The following is a 20,780-nucleotide window of genomic DNA, read 5'->3' as shown; positions in this document are numbered from 1 at the left end:
CTAGATTGTACTGGATTCCTGAAAATATAATTGAGGATATCAAACGTTCAGAGTGTCATTGGATCAAAATAGAATTACCTGGATATGTTAACCTGGATCTGACAACTCAGAATAGTGAGAAATAAGGCCAGAGGCTGAGCTGTCTTTTCCTCACTTCTTTCCTTCATTCCCTCCTTCCCCACTCCCATCCTCACGCATCTATTCATCCATCCATTATTTTTAATTAACCTCTTCCAAATATTTATGCAAATAATGAAGTAAAACACGCATAATCATAGAGCTTGTTTTTTTCATTTATTTTTCGACACAGCTGACATCCAATATTATGTTAATTTCAGGTGTACAACAGTGCAGAACTTGTTAAAAATAACAATGCATGAATCTCTGGATGGGAGAAATAGGAATCTGCATTTTGAATAGGCTTAAAAATACTTGACTCTGATTAAAGCAGTCCAGAGATTGTACTTCCGGAAACACTGAAATAAAAGCAAGGAAAAAAAAAAAAAACTACTTTGGCCAAAGAAATTTGAGTGTGGTTACCTAGTGTTTATTTCATATGGATTCATAAATGGAAAAAAAATACATATTTATAGTTGGAGAAGCTTACATGCCCAGGCATGTCCTGTTCCTTTTAGAGTTTTATTCTATTTGTATTTCTATAGAAGCATGCGATAGGAGGGAAGGTAAGGTTATATCCCTTCTCCACAAAAGACTGGCCTGGTTACAGCTACCCCTACAAAACAAAACATTTTTTAGGGATAAGCGAAGATCAGATATAAGTTATGTTGAGTGTATGATACAGATATTGCTGTTTTGTTTTTAATTTGACTTTGAAGTGCCTTATTTAATGATTTCACACTCTTAAAAGTCTGTTTTCTTTCCTGTCAGGAGCAAGTTGTTTGAAATATCTAGTGTCTTTTTGTGGCTGAGAAATAATATGATTCCTCGAGAAGACTCTGTGCAAGTGTTCCTCTAAACTGATTATATATTATCTCATCTGAATCACCAGAAAGCTTAAAGGAATCATTTTCTCTTGGGCTAGATTTACTAGATCAGAATCTGTCATTTAGAATCAATTACAAAGTGCTCAGTGGGATTCTACCATAGCCAGTCTAGCTCCTCCATAAGATAGTTCCATGAGCTTCTGTGAGAGAATACACATTTGAATGACTTTTGTTTCAGGTCCTTCTTCTTACTCCATCAGATTTTGCTGATAGTTGGAGCTTACTAAATCTTAAATGTATTGGATATTTGATGGAAATGGTGAAAATCAAGGTTTTCTCAGGGCTCTGATTTGGATGTTTTGTTGTTTTTGTTATCCCCTAGGATGGAAAGAAGAAGTTTGACAAGGAGAGTGAAAAATACTATTCTATTCTTGATAAGCATTTAAATTTATCTGCAAAGAAAAAGGAGTCACACTTGCAAGAGGTAAGCTATTCCAATTGAAGTGTGGAAAGGGCATTAACATTAAGTCATGTGAAGTCCAAATGTCCAAAGGTAGAGGTAACTCAGAATCTGCTACTCATTAATAAAATAATGGTAATAAGAATAGTTAAGTGAGCATTTACTATGGACAGGCACTGTGCTGAGTATGGTGCATGTCTTAAGACATTTAATATTAACAGTTGCAAATAAAAGATTAGTATTTCCTTCAACAATTAGAAAGAATGAAACAAGACTTTCATTTTCTTGTTGGAGATATTTTAAATGGGAGGACCTACCAGAATTATAGCTTTTATATTAAGTTAAAAATATCTGTTTCTAAGGCGCTGCCTCAGTATTAGGAGGGGAAAGGTGTACAGGTACACATTTTAAAATCTCAGTTGTGTTACATCAATTTTCTTAAAGGACAGTCAATAGAAATATTTTACTAACATGTTTTCATATCACCAGTCCAATTCTTCCCTTTTTTTCAAATATCTGTCTTTTTCATTGGTAGTATTTTCACTGTAATTAGTAAAATCTTGTAGTCCTTTAAGGAATAATGCAATTCTAGTTCCAGTGATGGGATATGTTTTTTTAAAAAATCGGACTCTCTTGTCATTTCCACTTTAGCAGCACAAAGCTTGACATTCACACACCTTCCCCTCCCCCCACCAGCCTACAATGGGTATCTCAGAACTGCAAGTGGGAAGTTAAGGTAGCTGGGCTCACTGCTGCTCTCCAGATCCTCACAGGGAGCCTTGTACCATGCTGAGTCTCCTTTAGTCTCTTTTCCCTCTTCTCTCTAGGTACTGCTAGGTTTCACAGTCCAGAACCTCTTTTACATCATTGTGACCCTTCCAGCAAAGCCACTATCCTTCCTGAGCTGCTTTTCAAATTCAGCCTGGTCCTCTGCTCTCCCTCTTCATTTTCTTATTTCTCTTACCTCCACATTCAGCCACAGGGATGCTTAATGAGTTAGCCTATGACCAGAGTTCCACTGCATCAGAAAGCTGTGGGAAGGTGACTTTTTGCTTCTGATTCCTTTTTTCCACACTCTAGTGTTCTCATTAAGGGACTCGAATGTCTTCATTTAAATATGTTTAATATTTGGAAGTTTTGTTATTTAAACATGAATTCTTTATTACTTATACTTTGTTATTAACACCTGCTAGTAAAACAGGGTAATTTAATATACAATTGTATGCTTATGGCAAGGTTTTATGGCCAAAGTGAAATGGAGAAAAATCTGCCTTTAAGAAAATTATAGTTTTCATTTTCATAGGCATATTTTTATTTTATTTTATTTTATTTTATTTTTTAAATTTATTTAATTAGTTTCAAGTATATAGTGCATTGGTTAGACATCTATATAGTTTATAAAATGATGCCCCAATTGCTCCCTACCTCCTCTGGCCCTCCACCTAGCCAACATATTAATGCTAACTGCATTCCTTATGAATTTTCACAGACGTATTTAATCTTAAGTGTATGTTGCAATTTAATATTATGTTCACATGTCCCAAACTACTACTATTTTTTCCCCTTGCCTGACTCTTCTCTTTACTCCATGTTTTGGCTATATTAACTTTTGGTCTTGCCTAGATTAGCCAAGACTGGGCATAACACAGGACCTTTGTACTTACTGTTTGCTCTATCTGGAAAGCTCTTATGTCTGCATTGTTCCCTCCTCAGTTTCCTTTAAAAAAAAAAAATTGTCTCCTCACCATCCTCTGCTTCTAATAACCACCGATCTATTCTCTGTGAGATTTTTTTTTTATTTTTTAGGTTCCACATATAAGAGAGGTCATATGGTATTTGTCTTTCTACATCTGACTTTTCATTTAGCATAATGCCCTCGAGGTCCATCCATGTTGTCACAGATGACAAGATTTTATTTATTTTTTTTTGTGGCTGAATAATCTTTCATTATTTTATACACGCATACCTGCACACACATACACACGCACACGCACACCCACACACACGCACACCCACACACACACACACACCCCCACCACCATTTATCCATTCATCCATTGATGGATGTAGACATTTAGGTTTCCATATTTGGGCTATTATAAATAATGCTAATGAATGTGAAGGTGCATACATCTTTTTGAGTCAGTGTTTTCATTTTCTTCAGATAAATAACTGAAAGTGGAATTATTAGATCATGTGGTAGTTCTATCTTTAATTTTTTGAGGAAGCTCCATAATATTTTCTATAGTGGCTGCACCAATTTACATTCTTACCAACATTGCAAAGGGTTCTCTTTTCTCCACATCTTCACCAACACTCGTTATCTCTTGTCGTTTTGGTAATAGTCATTCTAACAGATGTGAAGTTATATCTCATTGTGGTTTTGATTTGCATTTCCCTGATGATAAGTGATGCTGAGCATCTTTTCAGGTGTTGGCCATATGTATGTCTTCTTTGGAAAAATGTCTATTCATATCTTTTGTCCATTTTTAATAGGACCATTTGCTTTTTTACTGTTGAGTTATATCAGTTCTTTATATATTTTTGGATATTAGTCCCTTAATGGATAATGATTTGCAAAATAGATTAAAGACTTTAATATAAGACCTGAAAACCATAAAATGCCTAGGTAGTAAGCTCCTCTTGGTGGTAATTTATTTAAAGTCTGACACCAAAAGCAAAAGCAGCAAAAGCAAAAATAAATGAGACTATATCAAAACAAAAAGCTTCTGCACAGCAAAGGAAATAATCGACAAAATAAAAAGACAATATACTGAATGAACACACAAAGTAACACTTGCTAATGAGTATATGAACAAGTGTCTGCTGGTAAACCACACACTATGAGCTCAGGTACTAAAGGGATTCATCTCAAGTCAAAGAATGTCTTCCTAAATCTTGTACTGACAAGGAATTAAGCTGTTGTTCTTTAATCACTGTGCATTCTAGATGACCTTTCAAAGCGGATTTGGTATATCAAATTCATCTTGATTAGAGGCAATGGAAAATATCTGTAACTGCTAAATGATGACAAGGGTGATTATTTTTCTTTTATCCTTCTTTGTGCCCCCCACCACTCCACCACCTCTGATTAGATGGGATTGTGCATGGGAAATAAGTTTCTGAGGACATGACTTAATTCTCTTGTGTTAGAAGTCCCCCAAACTACCCCCAGATTTGGTAATTTGCTAGGAGGACTCATAGCTATAATGAAACGTTATAAAGAAAAATCTGCAAAGGATGCATAGGGCAGAAGACTAGGGGAAACCAGGTAAAAGTTTCCAAGAGTCATTTCCCAGTGGGGACACACAGGATGCATGTAATTCCTGCAGCAATGAGTCATTAAAACATCTGTGAAATGTTGTCTATTAGAAACTCATGATAAACTGAGCGCCCATTTTTTTTATTGGGAGTTGGTCACATAGGCACCTTCTGCTTGTACCCAAATTCCAGATTCCAGAAGGAAAGCAGGTGTTTGAAGTAAACCATATTGTTTGCCCAAACAGTTTTGGCATAGTGTGCTACTTTTATCAGTTAGGGTGCTGGGAATGCTCTCAAAATTAACATTCCCAGATGCCAGCCAAAGGCCAGCCCCATAAGCAGGCCTTTCAGCGGATAGCGTCCATGCCGGCTGTGCTCTTTCCGCACAGCTTTGTTGACTGAAAATAATCATTTATGCTCTAAAAGTGTCTCAACATTCTTGATTGTTCCCATGTGCTAGTCTACACAATGATGTTATCTTTTAAAGTAAATAAAACCTTCAAAAATAACCTTCAAAAATGGAATGTTATCTCTGAGATTAAGAATATTCTTGTATCTTTTACACCCAGTTGTGTACTGAAGCTTTCTCTTGGAGAGCCGATTTTCTCATCTACCTCCCTCATCCAGGGATGTTGGGTTTGTGGTTTGGAATTGGCTGTTTTGGAAATATTTACACCACCGAAACCAACAGATTCTTCAAATCAGGCTATCCCCAAGAAAGCCAGTTGTTAAAGATTTATTAGCATACCACTAACTATACCTCCTTATCATTCTTTCTATAAATAGTATGCTCCTCTAAGCAGTGGTAAGAAGAAAATATGTATGATTTGTATGGAATGCTAATTGTATTTTTGTCAATATGTGCATCTTTTTTTTTTTTTCAATGTCTGCAGCACCTGGTCTTCCCAGGTGGTCTCCCATCCAAGTACTAACCAGGCCTGACCCTGCTTACTTCCAAGATTAGACAGGATCAGGCGTTTTCAGGATAGCATGGCCATAGACTTGTATCGTTCTTAAACAATCTTTGGAAGCTGAAAAGCTTCTGGTTCAGATTTTCTACCTGACTTATATGTTCTTTCGTATATTAGTTTAGAAACTTAAAATTCTCAACTTTGAAAATCCCTATTGAGTTGCTAATAATATTGGCCTATTTTTAATTATATGAATAAATGCATAGTAAGTATAATTATTTTTAAAGGTATTTCAAATGAAGTTTTAAGATACTTTGATGTCCAAGCCAGCAAATTTAATTTAATTTTTTTTAAGTGTTCGTTTGTGAAATTATCATTGTAAAATGGCTCCAAAGTAATATTGTATTCCTAAACTGTTGGGGGAGGATTCTTACCATTACCGAGAGTCCGTTCTTTTTCATCTGCTTTTAGTAATCTCAGCTGGCAGTAAGGAGTGTGCAATTGGGCAAAAAAAGTGAAATCACACCTCTCCATTAAACCAAAGTCAGTTTAAAAGAGGGCATCCGAGGATATAGTGGGTATAGAAGAGGGGAGAAGAGGCAATGTTAAAAAGAAATGAAATTATCTCAATACTTTTCCCACACTTTATCAGTAGAATCTTTCACAAATGTGCATGACATTGATGGAGCATGAATCATTAGATTAAAACCATAGAATTTTTTTGGCTCTGCTATCAGTATTATCTTCAAGCTAAGACATTACCTAATGATGTGGCTCAAAATTCTCAGATGACTCTTTCTCAATTAAAATGCAGATTTGTTATGCAGTGTTTAAGAACTTTTATGGTGCGCTGCCAGCTTTACTTTTTCCTACTTCCTTCCGCTTTCTCTGTCAACAAACTCTGTCAAACTGTCATGTCTTTTTACTTTTTCACAGGAATAACCCTTTTTAAAATTTTTGACTACTTACTACCAGTTATTCATCTTAGAATTCAACTCAAACCACCACCATTTTCTCCCAGGACTTAAGACTCATTTTCTATGATCCCAAAGATTTTCAAATATATTTATATACCTCTTCTATAATATTTTTAAAAATGTAATAAATGTTGTATGCTTGTTCGATTTTTTCCCCCTTCCCACCCCATACACTATGAGCTCTTATGGGCAAGGACCGTGTTTTCTTAGTCTCTTTATTCCGAGGACATAATAACTGCTATATAAAAACTTCCAACAGGACTTAATTTTTAATAAAGTTTTCAGAATAGAACAGCATTTGAGTCCTTGTCCAACATAGAACCATCAGTAATCACTCCGTGTGTCATGACTTGCCTTTGTGCCTTTTAGGCAGATACACAAATTGACCGAGAGCATCAAAACTTCTATGAAGCATCACTAGAATATGTCTTTAAAATACAAGAAGTTCAAGAAAGAAAGAAGTTTGAATTTGTTGAACCGGTAAGTGTTAGTTTTTTTGTAAAAAACTAAGTCTAGTATGTCCTATGGAAAAAATTGCAGTGTTTTCCTGTTAAAAATTATGATTTTTTAAAGTAAAAAGAAGAAGAGATAATGGGGGAAGGGTGAATAGTTTACATTATTAGGGTTCATAGCACAAAGTGAATCCCGATGTAAAATGTGGACTTTAAATAATGATGTATTAATATTGGATCAGCACCTGTAACAAAGGCACCGTGCTGATACGAGATGTTAATAACAGGAAACAGTGTGTACATGAACTAAGGAGATATATGGGAACATTGTAATTTTTGCTCTAAAAAGGTCTATTAATTTCAAAAAAGTTAAAATTAAAAATAAAAGCATGTACATTGCTTATACCCAGGAAGATACACCTCACCACTAAAGTGACCCATTTACCAAATCTTCAGGTAAAGGGAGACATGAGGCTGTATTTCTCCCTTTGTTCCGCCCCACTTCCTTGCAAGGCTAGGATCTGCCTGACTTTCCAATGAAGTCATTTATTTTCCTAAGTCAGTGTAAAAAGTAATGGATTCCCTAATGTAAACCGCATTACAGAAAGGAACAGGTGGCTGGTCTTTATAAGCTTACTTCATTTTCTTAGCATTTTTCCCCAAGTAATACCCTAATGTCACAATATTGGCTAAGTAGGCACCTTTATGAGGCATCATCTATAATGACTAAAAGTTCTATAGTCGAGATAATCTTTTGTTAATATATAATGCTCAATTCCCATGAGATGAGAAGGCAGCAATAGTAAAATATGTAAGTAATCAAATACAATTTAAGCCGTAGTGTTCTTCCTGTCAGTTTGTAAAAAAAATCTTTTTATCATAAGAAAATACCGTGTTCCTATCTTAGTGAAGTGATGGAGAAAAGGGAAGGAAAGACACGTTGTAAAAACATATTCGACAAAACTTACTTCCTGATGGAACCTGCCAGTGATTCCCTAAAAATGATAGGAAGCAGAGACAGAGCAGAAGCCGGAAAGAGTTATCACTCTCAGTACCTCTGTGTCACTCCTCTTTCTTCTGCTGGAGCCACATGACTTTCTCCTGTAAACTGGCTACTCCACAGGTTTATAAGACCAACCCGTCAGCCAGAGGGGCCTTAAGGAACTGGAAGCTACACGCAGGCTTGGGGATTTAACTTTGACCTTTTGTTTGGGATGACAGTCTTAACTAACTTCAAGTTCTCTTTGCCAAACAGCTAAGCCCTTAAACCCTTAGAATAAATTGGTAATCTCTATTTAGTAGACACTTTGAGGATCTAATTAAACATTTTTTAGGGGGTCTTCTGAAACTCATCGGGGCTTCATGGGCAACTGGATCAGCCTAACAACCCCTAGTCTAGGAAGATGGCCAATACTTAGAATTTCTACTCCCCTTCTCATGGACTAATTCCTGCCTCTTTGCAGTTTATCACATTTTACATAGAAAGTGATTGTAGCTGTCTGGTGATCTCCTACCATGGTTTTTGAAGCCTTTCTACTTCCTGGCAAACTTCCTTCTAAGGGGCTGCTTCTTGGGATTTCTCAATTTTACTTCTTCTTGACACTAAACTGTAGTGTACCCCTGATAATTCTGATAGTCTTCCTTCATACTACTTCCTTACCTGTCCCCCTTCCCCTCAGATACTATGCTCATTTGCTGCACTGTTCTTTTGCACACTTGGAATGATCTTTTCACATCTGGAATAATCCTTTCACATCTGTAATACCTGTCTTGCTTCTGGAGGGGCATGCAGGTGACCTGTTTCCCTGTCTAAGCCTCTTTTATGGCCCATCCCGTCTGCAAACAGTGAACTAGACTATTCTGTCAGATGACAACAGGTATACAGGGAGAAGACTGTAAAATCGTTTGCTCACAGGTGACAGAAATGAGTGATAAGAATTTTTTAATTCCTGTGATAATACATGTAGGGAAGTGGAAACCCCTTTAATTGAAGGAGTTTTCTTCCTTCTGTCTACTGTATCCCAAAGCAGGATGGTCTGACAAGTCTTCTGTAACGCATACCTTTCGCGTGACACCACAGTCAAAATTAATGTCAAATTTGTCCTCCTTCCAAAATATTTTTTCGGCTGCTGTATTTTTCCTATTAGAATGTCTGGCCAAACCAAATAGTACTGTCAGTTTAGTCTCGTTCTCATTTCTAGCTGCAAAGTCTCTTCCATGGGGTTTTACTTAATTTCCATTTCAATAATGAGGAGAATAGAAATGGGAGCAATGAAACATGGGCATGTCGCTCTTTGGAGTATGCATTTACAAATTAATTTGAAAGAAAAAAGTTTTTAAAATTTCACAAACAAAGCTCCCAGGAGCTATAGATCCAAACACACACACACACACACACACACACACACACACACACACACACACACACACGAGGATACTTTAATTTAATATCTGCAATTTTTATTCTACAGAAATCCAATTCCTGCTACATTGCTGTTTTATATTACAGAAATCTAGCAATCTATTCTAGTTTAGCCCCAATTTATTTAACAAGCATTAGAGTAAAGCAAAATCCTCTAGGGATGTGACTTTTCTCATTGAGATGCAAGATATTAAGTAAGTAATATAAATAGTCCTGGTGATTTGCATTAAGTAACATTCATTATGATGATCATTTGAGAAAATTTTACATTGTTTCAATTAATGTCAAGCTCCTAGTACTTGTGATAGAACTTCTGCAGAATATTCAGGTAATATTAGAAATAAATATTCCTACAGTGTCTAAAACATAGGAAAAAAAGACTCATTTCCATATTTTAAATAATAAACTGTTATTTTAAAAGTATATTGTAAGTCAGCTTTTTAAACTCAATTTTTTATTAGCCGTATAATTTTAATAGCCATCTTCTGTTTGTTTGTTTGCAGTTTATCACATTTTACAGAGAAAGTTATTGTAGCTGTCTGGTGATCTCTAGACCTGCACTATCCTGTATGGATAGTGCTCATGTGTGGTTATAGAGCATTTGAGATTAGGCTAGTCTAGACTAAGGTGTACCGTGAGTGTGAAATCACTACTAGATTGTAAAGGTTTAGTGCAAAAAAAGTTGTCTTATTAATACCTCTTTTATATTGGTTACACGTTGAAATAATAGTATTTTTGATATATTAAATAAAATACTAAAATTAATTTCACTTGCCTTAAAAATTATTTTTTAAATGTGGCTGCTGGAAAATTTAAGGTTTCACGTTGGTTTGCATTTGTGGTTCACATTATGTTACTGTTGAACGGTGCTAGACCTCATCCTCTCAAATTTGCCAACAAGATTAACAATTCAGGTCTGTATTTGGGGGAAAAGAGATAAGAGAGGGAGAAACATCATCTCCTGACTTCCTGATTGTATAATCCTGCTGCTTCTCAGAGTTGTCTGAAGTTTATGAGAATATTGAGAGATTAGGAGAAAAAGATTGAGAAGTTAACTGAACATGAGCAGCTTACATAAGACAGTTTGAGCCCTAGTGTATCACAAGTATATTATGGTGCATCCAAGTTTGCGGCTCAGAAAACAAAGAATCTTATAATTCCCTTATGGCTCATTCAGCTATAGTTTGTGTATGTTTTTATTCCATCCTTAGTTGGGACTGATGTTTTGTGAGCAGCTACTGTGAGCTATCTGTTTTCTTCATGTTATCTCACATAAACCCCAAAACATTTTATTATTACGTAGTTATCCTTCCAGATGAGGAAGTTAAGTCACAGAAAGATAGATAGTTGTCTGAGGTCACAAACCTAAATAGGGGGAAAGCCAGAAATTTGGAACATAAATCTGAAGTCACTGTATAGTACTATTTACTACCTTGTTGGCTGCTTGATTACAAAAATTATACCCTCATAATACTTGCTCTGACCAAACAAATGGATGACCCATAAAACTGTAAAGCTATTTTAATTTCTTAGGAGAAAATTAGAGGTTGACCTTTACTTTGGTGAAAGTAATTGAATCAGTGCCACATTACCTGCCCATTCATTCATTTGTTCTTCCCTTCTTCTTTCATCATTTTGTTTTGCAAGTTGTCTCCCCAGTCCGCTGTCGACCAACCACTTTTCATGTAGATAGGTATAATGGCTGAGTGGAAATAAGATAGAATTTGGCTCCAACCTCATAGCTGTGCAATCTTAGTGCATTTTCAAACTCTGTGCCTTAGGTTTTTATTTGTAAATTAGGGATAAAATTTATACGTAGTTCCCAGGATTATGGCGAGGCTCAAGTAGTGCGAGTAACGTGTAGAGCAAGTGCCTGGTGCATGATTGGCATCAGTAAGGTATCAGCTGTGTGATCTCCCTCATGGACCATGACCACCACTAGAAATGATGAATCCATTTATGAGTGTGGCTTCAAAGCCAGAGTAACTTTTCAAAAACATATTTAAAATTTTTAACATTTCGAAATATACATCTAAATTCTGTAAGAGCATTTTCATATTAGAGTGTTCTTTTTAGACTTCACTTTAGTCTTTTTGTATTACATTTAAAAATAATATAGAAATGAAAATAAACCATTATATAAAAACTGAAACATACTACTTTTCATACTCTTCCCTTAGTCTGCTAAATTTAATTTTAAATCATTTGCTGAAGAAAATTTGACTCAATTTGCTTAGTATGCTTTAGCTCTAGCTTATTATATTATGAAGTATACTATAAAATACTTTTCGGGTTCTCTAAGAAAGGTTGGCTAATTTTCACAGCTACTTGCTAATTAAAACTTGTTAATATAATAATTAAATATATCTTGGATAGTATATAGAGACCTAGAGGTCTTGAAAGCTAAACCTTTTTGTATTCTTTTTCAACATGATTGGTTAGCTTTAATACAGAAAATTTAAGTTAGGGTAAATCAAAGTAAGCAGATAAGACAGTATCAGTTTTTAAAAAAACTGTAGGACTAAAGGTTAAATTTCTATCCTGCTGAAAACCTAAGTGCAATCATTCTTTTAAAATTAAATAATAAAGCTCTCTTTAGGTCATAGGCCTTAAAATCCATATCAACCCTTTTATTCAGTTCTAGGTTCTTTTATTAAAAAATCTGAAATTTGTAATAGTAGTTAAATAGTGAAAAAAATTTGAAAAAGTAAGAAAAAATACATTTTGTTTGTTCTGCTGATTCATCTTGAACTTCATCTTAGAAATCAGTCTTGGAATGGCCTGGTCTCAAGGTGGCTTCTGCTGGACTTTAATCACCTTGCTGGCGACACTCTCATCCTCATTCCTGTCTAGCTGAAAAGATAAGCTGACCTCTATTCTTAATTGCTGTCTTCTTTTGCCACTAGAGTTTACTTCCTGGAATTTATCTGAAATTCCATCCTTTTGAATGCTTAGAAATAACTCCTTCAGGAACTCCAGGGATTCTTCACTGCTGAGGCAATGTTATACAGACATGACTTTCAAAAAGTTTTGGCTTTTTAAAAATTAATCAAATCTATTAATTCATTTGTTCTTCCATCCTTTTTTTTGTCATCTTATTTTAAACATGTGCCCAGGCTAGAGTTGATCAACCTCTTTCTATCCTTGGCTCTCCTTTCTCTTCAGTTTTCTCACTTATTTGGTTAGATTTTGATACCTACTCATTTCTACTCAGTAAACGCCTTTGAGCACTTATGCATTAGACTTAAAGCATTTCATAGTCATTTTAAGGCTGTTCTCTAAGATCTTTATCTCACTAAGTTTCCTCCAAGTAAGGAATAGCAAAGATTACAGGTTTTAGCTCCCAGGCCCAACATATGTACAGTGTGAAAATCCCCACCTTGCTTTTGATTTCTTTTAGTGTATCATGGTGCTCTGTGTATCGGATGTGTTTGTTCATTTTATTTAAAAATAGTCTTATTAGAATGTATTTCACATATCAGACAATTCACCCATTTTTAGTTAATTTTTACCTATGGTGTGAAGTAGGGGATCCAACTTTATTCTTTTGCATGTGCTATCCAGTGCTCAAAGAATCATTTGTTGAAAAGACTACTCTTTTCTCATTGTACGGTCTTGGTACCTTTGTTGAAAATAAGTTGACCATAAGTGTGTGAGTTTATTTCTAGACTCTCAATTATCTTTCACTGATTTATAGAACTGTCATTGTGCTAGTATCACACTGTGTCGATTACCATTGCTTGGTGTTAAGTTTAGAAATTGAGGCATGTGAACAAGCTGCCTTGTTCTTTTTTGAGCTTGTTTTTACTGGTTTATGTTTGTTTCAGAATTCCATTCCATATGACTGTTAGAATTGGCATGTTGGTTATTACAAAGAAGTCAGCTGGGCTTCTGGTGTGCACATCAGCTTGGGGAGGATTGCTGTCTTAACAATATTGTTTCCAATCCATGAATGTGAAATATTTTTCTTTTATTTTGAGCTTCTTTAATTTCTTTCGACAATGTTTTGTACTTTTCAAACTATAAATTTTGTACTCCTTTTTAAAGAATGTATTCCAAGTATTTTATTTTCTTGAAATTGTAAATTGAATAGTTTTTCAATTTCATTTTCAAATTGTTCATTGCAAGGTATAGAAATATAATTGATTTTTGTATATTGATTTTGTGTCCTGCACTATTGCTGAACTCGTTTATTAGTCTTAGTAGTTTCTTTTAGCAGATTCCTTAGGATTTTCTTAAGAGCCTTTTCATTCCAGTTGTTCTGCTTAGTTTAGGCAACAGTTAGCTGGAATCGCTGCATCAATTGCTTTGGGGTTCTTGTCCTCACATCCATTCTAGCCCAACCCTTTTTCTCACTTTTCTCTGCCAGTCACAGTATCACTGGTAACTGTGAGCCCTTAAGGTTTGAAACCTGCTGACTTATGAATGAGCTGGGAAATTATGAACATTTGAACCTTTGCTGACTTGTGTTGGGTTCTGGAAATGATTACTTACCTATAAATGCAGTATTAATTTATTTTCACAGTTGGTCAGGTTATCGGAGTGACAGAACGTAATTTGATTCTAAAACCCTTGATAATAATAAAGTGTTATATGATTTTTTTTTCCTGATGATAAAAGTGACTGACTTTCTTAATATTAAAACCTAATCTGTCTCTCTAGTAGTTTGTAGTTGTTATTATATTAAAGGTCAGGATTAGTTTAAGTTGAGACAATAGTTTTTTGCCACAATGTTCACACACTCAGGCAGACTGAACAAAGAAAATGACACGTGAGAAATGCAATTCTTCAAGATTCAGGCTGTCTTATTAAGTTCCCTTAACTTAGCATCATGGAATTTGTTGTGGATGAAATGAACCAGAATATGTTCAAACTTAAGAAACATTTAACTTTGCTACCATCTAGAGGCAGTTATTTCATGCATGTTGTCTTTATTATAAAACTTTCCCCAAACCTGCTTCCAAAATAGATGTGAGACAAAAGGAAAAGTTGTGGGTTCTTCATATGTATTTTTTCTGAACCTTCCAAGGAATTGTACATTCCCTAGTGGGTGCCCTGTGTAATTATGAAGTTAAAACATTTATCTGCTACTTAGTGCATCTAAATTCTCTTAGAAGATGCCAATGGAGTTATTTATTTAGATGGGCCTCAGAGATTTGGGTATTCTATAATTACAGATATCTTAAAGTATCTTTTTTATAAGTTTAACTGAATTTTTTGTACTTAGGATGGTATTCGAACAGCATCTTCCTTGTGTGGCATCCAGTTCATAAGACAGTTTAATTTTAGACTGATTATGGACATTAAACGTGAAACAGTACTCCTTTTAACAACTTCTTAACAATTATTTGAATATTTAAAACACTAGTGTTCTCTTTATACTTCAAAAGTATTTTCTTATTTTGTCTCTGAAAACTTCTAAATCTACATATCCAAACCTCAGCTAATTAAAGGTATTTTCTAACCCCATTTTAAACCACAGTTCTTTTTAATTGAGTCCCAGTATGTGCAGATTATATATTTTAAATTATTGGCAATTTGACAAATATATCATAGCATCATTTAAATAAAAGATTATTGACTAGTTTTGATAATTTTCAGTTGACGTAAAATTGACAGTAAAATTCTCAAATTGCCCAGTGATGCATTTTGACACATTGTCAGGAACTGTTAAACAAGAAAAGGAAAGTTTTTAAAATATAACAAAACCAATTTGAAAGTATATGCTTTCTGAAATGAACATAACATTGAAAGAAGTTAACTTGTTATAGGACGAAAACCTTAGGTTATTATTTTCAGATAGAACAAGTACTTGTTTGTTGGAAATCATAATGCACATAGCAATTGATATTTACCTCAGTCCCCTTGCTTCCCCAGACAGAAGTAGTGCCTGGATGTTATTTACATGTAAAAGTGATTTTAAATTGTGTTTCTTCCTTAATTTAAAATAAGAGTTTACAGACATATTATGCTATTTGAATCAAAAAACCATTACCAGTTTTCTAAAGTATTTTTTACCTTTATTGTTGGAAGAGGTTGAGGAAGAGACTGAATTTGTGGACAAGTCTGTAGAGTAAAATCCCAGTGAATTAAATGACAAAATTTAAGTAAATTTTCAGTTATAACTCATTTTATATCGACAACTGTGTGTGTAGCTCCATGGAGAGCCACTTATTGGACGAATCAGAACATTATAAATAAGCGCACATGAATTTGGTATTAGAAGGCTAGGAATATAGAAATTGTGGTTTTCTAAAGAATATTTTACTTTAACTCTTATGAAAGATCTGTATCGTTCCCCATGTTTTTGCTCAACTCTTCAATTTTGAGTTATTCCCACTCCTTGTCAAATGTTATGTCAAATACCCAAATCAGTACTGCCACCTAGTGATAGTTTTCTTAATTTCATCTAGCCAAATCCTTATTCCTTCCATTGCCTCGTTATCTCTACTTCACTGGTTTAGTCTTTCTCACTTCACAGGTTATATCTCCCTGTTTTGGTTAGAATTTTTTCTAGAGTAGATCCTATGTTCCTTTGGTCTTTCTCCCCATTAACGATCTCTCCTGGATATTTCTATAATGCGTTTGAATGTTAAAGTAGTTAACATGACAGTTGTCCATGACAAGACTCAAAAATCAAATCACTATCTACTGAAAAAGGAAGTGAAAATTAGCTTTTGTGGCTTCTGCTTCACTTCCATAATTTTATTCCCTGCTTTGTCAAAGAGATTGAAATTTTATTAGCTGAGGCATTAGAATGAAATATAATTGCCCCACTTTGTTATATTTGATGATCAGTTTTTAAAACATGTTTTCATGGCCTCTTTTTTTTTTTATCTCTTTATTTTTGCAGCTTTTGTCATTCCTTCAGGGTCTGTTTACATTTTACCATGAGGGATATGAACTCGCCCAGGAATTTGCACCATATAAACAACAGCTGCAGTTCAACTTGCAGAATGTAAGACTGTACCTGTTCTCACCACATCTCCTTATGATGATCATAGTGCAACTAAGTCATAGCCAAGCCAGACCTTGGAGTCGTTCCAAACTTATCTAAGTATAATAAAACTCACTAATTTAGAAAAGGCACATTATAAATTTATTTAATTTTGTTTTCTAGCTGCTGTTGAAAATACACCAGGAAAGAGCTAACATTAATGTTTAATATATATATATATATATATATATATATATATATATATATACACACTAGAAATTTTCATAAAAATAAATAATACTGAGGTGTAGGCACCTGGCAGTTTGGAAAGTTTTGCCTTTTATTCAGTTTTTCATTACGTCACTGGGTGAACTTAAGCAAGTTTTATTTTCTGAGAGGGTAGCATTTCTTTTTTTATGAAATGAAGGTTGTACTTTAGCACTCTAAAGTCCCATCCCTATGTGAAATTGTATATATCTGATATTATTTTCAAATATTTTCAAATTTAGAATTATTTACAAATATCCTATTTCTGCCAGGGCTTATTTTGTAAAGTTGTCTAATCTTTTCATTTGGTATCTGATTAAATAGTTATACAAATTCTGATTTGTAGATGCTGAACACCACTTACATTAAAAAAAAAAAAAAAAAAAACTAGTCCATTTCTATATTACCAAACTTGATAAATAATGAAATTCTTACTGTTCAAAGTTTTGTATGAGTGAAGTTATTTCTGAAACCCCGTGTAGTACTGTGTAGCCAAAATAACTTGGAAAGCTCTCACTTAATTTTCGATAAAAAGCTTGGCTTTCACTGCATATTTGATTTTTGCCATTGTGGAGATGTCCAATCAATAGAGCTAGGAAGTTGGAGTATCCCATGAGAAATACGTCATTGGATTTATTCTCCTTGTGTTTTGAGTTTTAGCTTTTTATTTAACCTAGATTTTCTAGCAGAATTGATTTCACATGTAATTCATTCCATTGTTTTTCAATATGGAATGCATTTGGGCTTTTTCAGTAAATATTAAAGGGGAAAATTATAAAAGCTAAAGTATTTTTATTATTTATTTTTATATTAAATGCGATTATATTACGCTTCCTGGGATTTGAGGACAGGAATAGGAAGAAATTCTGATCCTTACATTGAAAAGAGAATAGTAGCAAAAGTGACAATTAAGAAAATCGATTCTTTTATTATGGGCTATAACAAAACCTTAGGTGGTGATGATTTTTATGTTTTCAAATGTGTATTGTTGAGATAATGTGGCTTGAATGCAAAAGAGGTTTTCATAGAGAAAAGCCTTATGCTTTTTACATCTTACGTAAACTTGCTGTAATGTGAGCCAACAATTTCTTACAATAGAAGTTAAAACTTGGAAATCTATTCATTTTCTATGAGTTAATTAATATACTGACCTTGTGAACTGTATTAGGATTTCTGAAAACCAAGCTAAGTGCTATTCCTTCAAAAATGTTTGGAATAAAAATGATGAACTCTTTTCATCAAAGTGCCACATATATCAAAAGTGTGTAAATTTAATTTGTTTTCTTTCCCCAAAGGAAATGTAAGTCACTATGTATCTGCTTGTTTACCTTAGGTATTAGTGATTATAAAATCTCATTTAATAAATATTACATATTTTCAAATGCTAAGTAATAATATTAGAGTGGGAAATAGGAAGAAACACATAGATTCAAAGAGAAACCTGCAGAAGATCATGTAGAAAAGTTTCCGCAAAGTCATTCAAAATCAGCCATAGGACTCAACATAGAGGGTCACGGACATGGATGAGTCATGCTGAAAGAATCAAACTTCTCCTTTGCACAATTTACAGTTTTGAAAATTTGGGCTAGAGGCTCTTTAAAACTGGTAGGAATGAATGAATGAAATTGTTATTTCTGCTTACTTAAGACAAGGAATAATTTTGAAAGTACTCGACAAGAGGTAGAGCGGTTGATGCAAAGGATGAAATCTGCCAACCAAGATTACAGACCACCCAGCCAGTGGACAATGGAAGGCTATCTTTATGTCCAGGAAAAACGTGAGTCACAAAGACATAACTTAACATCTCTTACAGTTAACATTCTGTTTTCACGAGATGTGATGTGGCTAGTGCTTTTTTCCTTCAAGCAGGAAGAATGAAATCCTTTACATCTTTATCAGATTTAATCTGCTCTGTCACCATCACCACCAGAGTGATGAAGTGTTTTCACATTTCATCATCAGGATCTCTAAAGTTGGTATATTGTTGAACTTGGAACTTGTGATCTTTTGCTGATGATACAGTAACATAAGTTTTAGAATTTAATTGTGAGATCTAATCTCAATTTCAAGTTTGATGGAAAATTTAAAATCAAAGCCTTTATCAGAATGAATCATCCTGGTGACTATGATAATAGTTTCCCCCTCCAGCAGCATCATTATTTCATTGAATTTTATTTTTTGTCAGTTTTCAGGAGTAAAATTGGCAATTATGTTATGTCAGATTGGCACTCTTTATTTCCTGAGTTTGGAAAATGAGCATCAGGCCCAATAGAGCACTCTTATAATTGCCTCATACCAAGAAAACTTTTTCACAAAAATTAATAAAAAGCCATTCAAACTTGTATAACTCAGGTATTTTCTGCATGATAGTTACCATTAAGTGGAACCTATTGGACTAAATTAACTCTCTAATTCAAACCAGATATGCCCTATAGCATCATTCTCATAGTCTTTGTGGTGAGGGAACAATTGTTTTTATTTCCAATCCATCACAGACCAGTGTGTTTGTAAAAAAATAAATAAAATAAAATAAAATAAAATAAAATAAAATAAGCCAAGAAATCATATGCTTGGATTTTGCAGCAATGTCAATTTTGTATAAAAGTTTTCAAATGCTTATTCTCACTTTCTGTATTTTCTTCACTTAATGGGACTCACAAACCACATGGAATAGCAGCACTATTATGAAGTTTCCCTGTCGGTAGACAATAGGTGAATGAAGTTGTTTTGTTGAGTAAGATATCATAATTAATGGGTTTGAGATGGGGAAGCTAGAGATATCAGACATAGTGCAACATAATCACTAAACTGTCAACCCATTTTATATTTGACATGTGTAGGGTGATGATCACTTGTTGGTTGGTCATATATAAGCACATAATAATTTGGTCTAACAGACTAGGCAGACATTTGCTACTGCATGAACTAGATTGTAGAGAACTGCTGGCTCAGGAGAGTGGGGGTCTGGGATTGTCTTTCTCATTACTACGTTGACCAGTCTGTTTTCAGACTTTAAAATGATAACTCTAAGGCCCCTCCTGTGATGGCTCTTCAGCAGTATGTGGCATTTGAGGCTCTCACAGTTAGATGCTCACTCTTTTTTTAGCATCTTCTTTTTTGCTGTTGTCTTCCAGTTCCCAAGACACTTTCCATCTTGATTTTCTGTCTGCCTGCATTATTTTTCCAGCTTTAGTGAAGTACAATTGACGTATAATGAGTTGCACATGTTTAAAATATACAATTTTAGACGTTTTGCCATATGTATGCACCTGTGACACAATCACCACAATCGACATGTGGAACATATTCATCACTTTCAAAAGTGCTCTCGTGCCCCAATGTAATCCCTATCTCCTTTCTTTCCCCATTTACCGTCATTCCTCCTTCCTCTTCCCCAGGAATTGAAAAAGAAAAATGAATGGGTTTATATGCTTTTGGAATTGTTTGAGAGATAAATATTTAAAGCCCCTTTCGACGTGCAAGTTTTGAAAGCATTTGTAATACAAAAAATTGCCCAGTCCATGAAGACATATTGATTGCGCTACTGCTATCACTGAGTGATTAAGTTCTGTGGAGAACAGAAAATTAGATAAAGAATACGGCTTCAGGATTTTTATTCTATAGTGAAAGGCACAAGACTCATACAGTCAGCAACCAGTGATCAATAGTAAATATCAGAGCTGTAAATTGAGTGATAAATGGAGATCGATGTGATGGGGCAGTAGCAGATCATTACAGTTTGGACACAGAGCTCCACCTTATAGAGATGTGGTTTTTATGTTACCTGCCTCTAGGCAGACATTAGATCGCATTCTCATAGACTTCATTTTAACCAGGAATAGCATGGGTTCCAAAGTGAGAACTATGTTGGAATTTCTTGCTTTCCACTTATTAACTCGGTGATTCTGGGCAGACAAAGCGAGGTCTGTCTCCTCCTTTATAAAATAAGAGTATTTATGTGTGTCTTATAACGTTGCAAGAATTAGAGATAATACATACAAAATGTCTCTATTATCAAGAGTGGTGCATAGTAGTATGCATACCATGAGCCCTTACTACTCTGTAGTTTATATTTATCTCATTTAATTTTTAAAACAGCTCTTAAGAAATATTCCTCTGAAAAGAACTCCAGTCACATGCCTTACTGGT

At 34.5% G+C, this 20,780-nt stretch overlaps 1 protein-coding gene and 1 pseudogene across 1 annotated transcript in view; one reads left to right on the top strand and one right to left on the bottom strand.

The window, feature by feature from the left end:
* Positions 1-20,780, top strand: part of ARHGAP42 (Rho GTPase activating protein 42) — a 223,325-nt gene that overhangs the window by 160,787 nt on the left and 41,758 nt on the right. Inside the window, exons 5-8 of the mRNA XM_016134018.2 lie at positions 1,327-1,428; positions 6,923-7,033; positions 16,281-16,385; positions 18,279-18,408. Coding sequence (XP_015989504.1) covers positions 1,327-1,428; positions 6,923-7,033; positions 16,281-16,385; positions 18,279-18,408 — 448 coding nt within the window. The remainder of the gene's footprint in view (positions 1-1,326; positions 1,429-6,922; positions 7,034-16,280; positions 16,386-18,278; positions 18,409-20,780) is intronic.
* LOC118603490 lies at positions 5,550-5,667 on the bottom strand (annotated as a pseudogene).

This window comes from Rousettus aegyptiacus, unplaced genomic scaffold (genome assembly GCF_014176215.1).
Source record: "Rousettus aegyptiacus isolate mRouAeg1 unplaced genomic scaffold, mRouAeg1.p scaffold_m13_p_5, whole genome shotgun sequence".
Taxonomy (NCBI): Eukaryota; Metazoa; Chordata; class Mammalia; order Chiroptera; family Pteropodidae; genus Rousettus; species Rousettus aegyptiacus.
Note: the sequence above shows the minus strand (reverse complement) of the source record. Positions and strands in the feature narration are given on the sequence as shown.